General features: G+C 52.5%; 1 protein-coding gene across 1 annotated transcript in view; it reads right to left on the reverse strand.

Annotated features, from left to right (window-relative positions):
* LOC147663516 (uncharacterized) overlaps positions 1–3,264 on the reverse strand; it is a 310,528-nt gene extending 307,264 nt beyond the window's left edge. Inside the window, exon 1 of the mRNA XM_086950396.1 lies at positions 2,217–3,264. Within this exon, the coding sequence (XP_086806522.1) occupies positions 2,217–3,264 (1,048 nt within the window). The remainder of the gene's footprint in view (positions 1–2,216) is intronic.
* Positions 3,265–8,566: the final 5,302 nt, after the last annotated feature.

Genomic DNA, 8,566 nt, shown 5'->3' on the forward strand with positions numbered 1-8,566 from the left:
CAGGAGTTTGTTAAAACGTGACTACTCACCCATATGGGTCTCAAGGCGCTAGGGGTGGGGAGTGTGGGGGGGTGCAGGTTCCATTCCATCAAGGAGGGGGTCTGTCGCAGAGCCATGTTTTGAGGTTTCTTGCGAAGAACGGGAGCGATGTTGTCTGTCTGAGGTGGAGCGGAAGGACGTTCCATGCTTTGGCCGCGAGGAAGGAGAAGGAGCGGCCTCCCGATCTGGTCTTTCTGGTGTGGGGGACCACGGCGTAGGAAAGCTGGGCTGATCGTAGGGTCCTTTGGGGTGCGTGGAATTTGAGTCAGCTGTTCAGGTATGCTGGTCCGGTGCCGTGGAGGGCCTTGTGTGCGTGGGTGAGCATCTTAAAGTGGTAAAGGTTGCGTTGTAATGGCATGCGTATAAGGGATGTTGCGTTGTAATGACTGTGTTGTAATGATAGTGCGTTGTAAAAGTTGCGTTGTAAAGGTTGTTCCCCAACAAACCCTAACATAGCTTTTCAAGAGTCTTTATATACATTATCAAACTCTAGGAGAACAAATCCTGAACTTTGTATCTAATATCCTTGTTCTCTTTCAAATGACATTTTAACTCACATTCATGTTTTATCCAAAAAGCTTTTAACAACAAACAAGCTTTGGCAAAGAAAACAAGTATGCCATTCTATTGTAAGCGCATCTTTACTGATTGGCAAGATTGCAATTGTGGAGTGTTGTGAATGAGCGAGTGGGTGGGTGAATGCATGAATAGGTTAACAGGGCATGAGTGCAAGCGTCAGTGACTCAGTGCAGGGGCGAAGAGTCACTGAGTGCAGACTTGGACACTTGAATGCAGTGAAGAGGCACTTCCTTTTCTACGCCAGACCTACTGCCCTTGGCTCTGCAGTCGGAGTATGTCATGTGTGGTGACTTAAAAGGTGGTATTCAGAGCTGCACTCTTGGCCTGGCTCCTAAAATCCCTCCTGTGTGCAGAACCCCTCTAGGTGCTCTCGAGGCGCGATAAAGACACACATGACTGCTGCATGTGACCACTACACCAAGGCCCAACAACAGCAGGATTGTTGTATTCGGACCAATGAGCACTTTGCATTGAGTGATTAAGGGGGACACATGTGAGACCTTTAGAATTGCCTTAGATGATGCTTCCTTCATAAAGAAAATGCAAAGGGCAGCTTCCTAAAAACCAGCATTGGCAAAGCCAGTAGGTCTCGCCTACGAGAAAGCTATTAGCTTTGCCATTGTCTTTTAGCATAACTGCTGTTCAGCACGGCTAAAAGAGTGGCATTGAGTGTGATGGTGTGGAGTGGACTGGTGTAGAGTACAGTGGTGTAGAGTAGAGGGGTGTGGAGTGGTATCTAGTGTCGAAGAGTGTATTAGATTGGAGCGGAATAGAGTGGAGGCGTAGAGTGGCCTTGAGTGCGATGGTGTGGAGTGGAGTGGCGAAGAGTAGAGTAGAATGCCATTGGATGGTATTGTGTGTTGTGGAGTGACGTAGAGTCGAGCAGCATAGCACTGAGTGGCATAAAGTAGTTCAATTGGGAGTATAAGTAACAAAAGACTCAATAGAGATGGCAGATAGAGTGAAGACAGTGTGAATAAGAAGCTGTGTGTCTGTGATCAAGTGAGAAAGATCATTGTACATTCAAAAATACGACTGAAATTCTTATAAAAATGTTTTTTAAGTGTGCTGCAAAAAGGCACGGAAGGGCAAAGATGAAGAAGAACACATGTACTTGGTCCGTGCTCCAGGGAGGAACTGACACAAGAACGGAAAGGAATCCTATGGGAGCTAAGCAATGGAACGATCACATATGAGAGTGACAGCGAAAACAACGAATGGTGAGCGGTGGGCGGGTTCTAAGCCCCTAATTGTGACCCATGAGCTGTGTAGGCGCGACTTAGCCCAGAGGCATGCAAACGGCACATTAGCCCGATGGTGTTCTTCCCACGTGTTCTGTTTATTTGAATCTGGATCTTTAGCAGGTGCCGAGTACAGATATTTAGTCGAAGGCACACTTGCATTTAAAGTCGGATCTCTTGTCTGTGTCGATGCTTATTTAATACAAGCAAGAACTTTTCGCTTTGTCAATGCTTGTTTTACTTCACTTGATACTCCTAACTCCTCACGAAATTTCCGCTACCAGGTCCTAAGCATAAAAAAGTTACAAATGCCTGCTCCGCCTTTCGCTGCTGCAACGTGTCATTACAACTTCTTACCTCTAGGTGGCAGGCGCTTCCTCTTCCCTTCTCCAGGTGATGTCTGTGTGGACGCCTCGGGTCCTCTCCTCGGTATCAGGCTCGTCTGCTGTGTCCCAAATCTCTCTATCAGAGCCTCTCTCCAGCCCGGGCTCTCCCTCCAGAGCAGCCTCTCACCTCCTGACTCCGCATCTTCTCCTCCTATCTCTGTGTCTTCGTGAAGCCCCCCTGAGCCCCTCCTGTATCCATAACACGGCAGGCGCCCCTCCCCCTTCTCACCCTCAGCCCCCTCCTTCGAGTCCTCTCTCCTGCCCGGGCTCTCCCTCCCAAGCAGCATCTCACCCTCTGACTCCGCATCTTCTCCTCCTCTCTCTGTGTCTCCCTGATCCTGCAGGCGCCCCTCCCCCCTCTGTCCCTCTGTCACAAACCTCTCCTCCAGAGCCTCTCTCCTGTCCGGGCTCTCAGTTCTCAGCGGCATCTCACCCCCTGACTCCGCATCTTCTCCTCCTCTCTCTGTGTCTCCCTGATCCTGCAGGCGCCCCTCCCCCCTCTGTCCCTCTGTCACAAACCTCTCCTCCAGAGCCTCTCTCCTGTCCGGGCTCTCAGTTCTCAGCGGCATCTCACCCCCTGACTCCGCATCTTCTCCTCCTCTCTCTGTGTCTTGGTGCAGCCCCAGGCCTGAGTCCCTCCTCTCACCCCTGTCTGCCTCCCCCCTCTGCCGCTGTGGTCCAGTCCCATCCACAACCCCCGGCCTCGGTCCTGGTCTGTCCTGGCGCCCGGGCTCTGGCGGGGTCATGGGGATGTCGGGCATTTGAGGGGGTATCCATGGTTTGGTGTAAAGTGTGGAATACCCCGAGTCGCGCCGCTCTCTCCTGAGTCTGACCTCTTTGTAAAGAGGGGGCCCTGTCTCCGGGTCTGTATCACACCCAGGAGGCATCTCAGCGCCCCCCTGACGCTGCGGCTTCTCCTCTGCAGGCCGGGGGTCTCGGGGGTGCGGTGGGGGCTTCTCCAGGTCTGGCTCTCTCTCAAGCCCCATCACAGCGCCCCCCTGCCACCCGGGACCCTCCATCCTCACAGACTCTGTCCTGTGCCCGGACCCCTCTCTGGTAGAAGTGAGCGCTGCTGCTCGCTATATATAACCTGCCAACTCCGCTGTGTGACACCGCCCCCCCCCCTCAGGTGTGATGCAGGAGCAGCACACCTGAAACACGAGCTGTGGGGAGGAGGAGTGAGGAGAGACTCAGCCCTGTCTCCACCCCTTAGGAATGAGAGCTCAGAGCCCTGACACTGCTCTGACCGCTCTCCTGGCACCGGAGCTGCGTCCATAGAGACCCCCCCCCCCCCCCAGGTGTGAGGAAGGAGCAGCGCACCTCAAACACGAACTGTGGGGAGCAGGAGTGAGGAGAGATTCAGCCCTGTCTCCATCCCTTAGGAATGAGAGCTCATAGCCCTGACACTGCTCTCGCCCCTCTCCTGGCCCCGGAGCTGCGTCCATAGAGACCCCCGCCCTCAGGTGTGAGGAAGGGGCAGCGCACCTCAAACACGAGCTGTGGGGAGGAGTGAGGAGAGACTCAGCCCTGTCTCCACCCCTTAGGATTGAGAGCTCAGAGCCCTGGCACCGGAGCTGCGTCCATAGAGACCCCCCCTGAGGTGTGAGGAAGGAGCAGCGCACCAGAAACACGAGCTGTGAGGAGGAGTAGTGAGGAGAGACTCAGCCCTGTCTCCACCCCTTAGGAATGAGAGCTCAGAGCCCTGACACTGCTCTGACCGCTCTCCTGGCACCGGAGCTGCGTCCATAGAGACCCCCCCCCCCCCCCCCCCCCAGGTGTGAGGAAGGAGCAGCGCACCTCAAACACGAACTGTGGGGAGGAGGAGTGAGGGAAGACTCTCCTGTCTCCGCACCTCCCGGTCTCTGACACGTAGCAATGACCGCACCGGCCCACTGCACTGCTCGCACCACTGCTGCTAAACTCTACATTTTGCTCCTGTTTCAGAAATATCTACGTTTCCCTGGTACCTATTTTTCACTCTTTATATTTTACCAAATGAATTACTAAGTACCGGGTACACAATGGAAAACCATCGCAAGACGCAGCTCAGTTATTGGCTCTGGGTACCGCGGTGTTGTGAAGTCAGCACACCAGTAGTTGGGAGTGGGCGGAGCTAGGGGGCCAGAGGAAGAGGAGGAGCAGACACAGGAAAGGGTCAGTTAGAGTAAGGACAGGGTCGAGACAAGTTGTATGAAATAAAGCTCTGAGAGATAAGAACCTGTGTCTGTGGTTCTTTGTAGCGGGATGCTACAACTGGCGACGAGGGTGGGATGAGCAAGCCCCCTGCGTGCAGAACCCCAAGAAGACACCCTGTCCCCTGCAGCGTCGAAAAGAGAAGGTCTGCTGTTGTATGTGATGCTGCCAGCCAAGGGAGAGATAAATAGTAGGTGACCCTGGCCCTCCTGTAATTGTGGGAGCCCAGAGGGAGCCGCTACCACGAGCGCTGAAGCGCTCGAAGAAAGAAGAAGCCTTCGCGCCGTAAACGCGAGCTCCGCCTGATGCGTGAGCTTTGGCACGCTGTCGGCACCGGAGAGCAGGAACTCCGAAAGTGAGTTGGGACTCGGGAGCCTACCCCAACCCAACCTGAAGACTGTAGTGGCCAGAGAAGAGTGAATCCTGGGGTGGATCGCCCCACGAAGGTCTACTGTTAAGCGCTGCTGAGCGCGCTGAAATTTGAGCCCGGGTGAGGTCTGACGTTGGAAAACCTCACCCCAGATGCGTGAGCTTTGGCAGGGCCCCGCTGAAGGAGCGCGAAGACCCTGCAAAGTAAGGCGGGAGCCCACCCCGGTCCTACCTGATGTGAGGAGATCCTGAGCGCTGCGAGGAACAAAGATCCCAGCATCCGGCGTGGACCTCATGTGCCCGGTGAGTGCCTGAAGCCTGCCGGTACCAGATTGCTGAAAGTCAATAGAGGGATCCAAATCTCGGGAGACACGAGATTTCAAGCCCGGCGGCCATCTTTAAGTCAGGCAGCCACGGACATCCCCTGTGTGAGAACTAGAAGCGGCCATATTGGAGTCAGGCAAGCAGTGTCTGGAAACAAGCATTGATATAGACAAACAAACAAGCACTGGCGAAGGCCAAACAAGCATTGGTAAAGGGAAGTCAACAAGCATTGGTGCCTGCAAGGACAAGTATTGGCCAAGAGTGAACAAGCATTGATACATGCAAACAAACAAGCAGTGATACATGCGAGTAGACAAACATTGTTACGTGCAAATCAACAAGCATTGACACATGTAAATCAACAAACGTTGGACAAACGGAAACAAGCACTGGCAATGACCAAACAAACACTGGCGAAGACAAGTAAACAAGCCCTGGTGCATGCAAACAATCACGCGTTGGTACGTGCAAGTCAACAAGCCTTGGTGTGTGCAACTAAACAAGCGCTGGTAAATGCAAAGCAGTAAGCAGGAACAACGGCACGTGGACAACACTGCACAAGTCTTGGCAACCAAACAGAATAAGCACATGCTAACACGAGAGTGTATCAATCAACAAGCACGAGCAACCACAAGAGTGACTCAACGAACAAGCATTGACAAAACAAAGATCAGCACGGGTGGAAACGCGAACAGTGAGATACGCAAGCGAATGTGCAGTGGCGAATGTCATGAAGTAACGCGCGTCCATCAAATAGAGGAAGCAACAAACAAACATAAACAAGGACAAAGCATAAGTAATTACAACGGAATCAGCAACGAGCACGAGCCAATGCACGTGTGGGGTAGCCAATGAACACACACAACAAGCAAGTGAAATCCAACATTGTCACCAACCATGGACAAGTTCAGGGGTGCAATGTTGACTGAACGCGAGTGCACAGAAGGAAGGACTAGTGAGCAAGCTCAAGCTAGAACACAAACTGAAGCACCTGAAACCCGAGGAAAAGTGGACAGCACAATGCCCCGCGTCTACGACCGATCAGGACCTCCTTCTCTCAGGGCGGGAGGAGACGTAACTCAATGTTTCAATCCACATCTTGAAGTATCGCCCCCAGTGGCACGGAGTGACGATTGGATTCAGGGCCTCAAACGGCACTGGTGGCTGGAAGTATTGGACGATTTCTTGAAAGCCAACGGTGAGCAAAGAGAAAGAAAATGTCTAGTGTTACTCCTCCATCTGGTGGGTCCCGGGGGCCGATGCCCAATTAGAACATTTTCCAAGGAAGAAGCAGACACTTATGATAGACTCCAAGAGGAACTCTATGCCCATCTCAATGCACAGGCACAGGTGGATCATAATCGCATGGTCTTCAACACAGCACGGCAGGAACCAGGCGAACCATTGCCGCATTTCATCATTCGGTTGCAAAGTCTGGTTCAAGGCTGCCATTTCAACACGTTTACGAATGAGGATGCTGTTCGGCTCCGAATAATTGAAGGCTGTGAAAACCCCGAAACAAGACACAAAATACTGAGAGGACATTGGTCGCTAAAAGAAATCATCAAGAAAGCTGAAATTGGGATGCAAGTCCAAACAAGAGGCAAATTGAGGGATGTGCATCTGAGTACAAAACTTCGAAATACCTGGGAAGAGAGAACCCAGAATTCCAACAAACACAAAAAGAGAGAGAGAGAGGGCAGACCAGAGAAAAGACAAAAAAGACAGCGGAGGAGGCACAGTGACAAGGAATACTCAGGGTCAGATTACTCAGCGTCCGGTCACTCAGAGAGAACCAAAGAATACTCAGAGTCAACCATCCAAAGAACAACTCCCCGGAATCATCCATCCTCCAGGAGTCCCTCAAGAAGTCAGTCACCGCATAACACACGTTACTCTGATAAAGAGGGAGCGTCCAGTGGGACAGATTGCACTCCTGGACAAAACGACATTCTGCACAACCAGTGGGGGAGAAAGACAAACCATAGAAGAAGGAGCTACAGTGATCAACACAGGAAATCGACGCCGGAACATCAATCACCAAGGAGCGAAGATGAGTCCGAGGAAACAGCTGGCAGGAGGATGCACCACCAACAGATCAGAGACACTAGATCACCAAACAATTGGGGAGGAGAACCAGATCACACAAGACGGACTGGTCCCGCACAACAACAACAACAAGCAAGAAAAGATCCATGCAGTCATGGGCCTCAAAGCATCCCTGGGACCCGCGACAACGTAGAAACAGAGCGTGGATGGGTAACATCAGGCGAGAAGAACGAAGAGGCAAACGCCTGGGATCAAGCACAAAGAACAAGCACGGAATCTTCAAACAATCTCCCAAATGAGACAACATTGAAGATGTTATGACAAAGACACACGGAGAAGCTTTGCAATGACAATTCCGAGACGGAAAGCAGCTCGTCACGGACTACCCGGTTCCGAAGACCACCTGGTAAGACATTCCCAAAGGAACACTCACAGAGGAGACTAACGGAGCACCCCTCTGATTCAGAGAGCATGTCGGTCCGATCCTTTGAGTCGGGAGAATCGTGGTCCCGACAACGACCACACGCAACATTCTTAAAGAAACATTCTCAGAGGGAAGTGAGGGAGGACCCCTCTGACTCAGATAGCATCTCGGTCCGATCCGTTGAGTCGACAGAGTCTTGGTCCCGACAACGGCCATGGCGCCAAGCACCTGAACACATCAGCGAACCAAGGGACACTTTTCCCGTCAAGAGCAACGTGTCTAACACCAATGTCAATGCACACTCGATCACTCCACCAGACAACCTGCCACATCGAGCACAGGTGCATCGCGACGCAAAGACTACACCGTCACCCCGGGTAGGGGCAGCAAGGTTGACTCGAAGGTCCTGGTCCTGGACCTACAAAATGGAAACAGATATCGTGGCCAGTAGCACTCAAATAAAGACGGACCAACCAGTCGATCTGCAAAGGAAGTCGGACACGCCAGGAGAGCCAAGTCATCATCGAATAAGAACGAAACACACAACTACCCAGCCGGTTCCAAGGCTTGCCTGGTCTAGGCGCGAGCAGGAGTGGGAGAAGCAACCCGAGGCAACCAATCAATCTCCGAGTCATACCAAGATGGCCTCCCCAGGTCATACCCCACCGGCTGGCATCCCAGACTCGAAGCAGGAAGACAGTGTTGGTCTCGACCTGACAAGGCAAAATGAAGCAAAAATACAGGCAGATACTTGGAAGGGAACTAGAGTAACATCCCCGTGGAAAAGAGGCAGAGCGTCACGTGAGCAAGAGTCACGATGGAGGACAGACTGCCGATATCAAACTGAGCTCACCATAGGCACCTCAGACACTCAAGGCCCCATCCCTCCAGACATCAGCAACAGAGCTTGTCTATTCAAAGACGAACCATTGGCGAACACTCATCACAACATACGTCCACCC

The sequence above is a fragment of the Lissotriton vulgaris genome, unplaced genomic scaffold, assembly GCF_964263255.1.
Source record: "Lissotriton vulgaris unplaced genomic scaffold, aLisVul1.2 SCAFFOLD_340, whole genome shotgun sequence".
Classification (NCBI taxonomy): Eukaryota; Metazoa; Chordata; class Amphibia; order Caudata; family Salamandridae; genus Lissotriton; species Lissotriton vulgaris.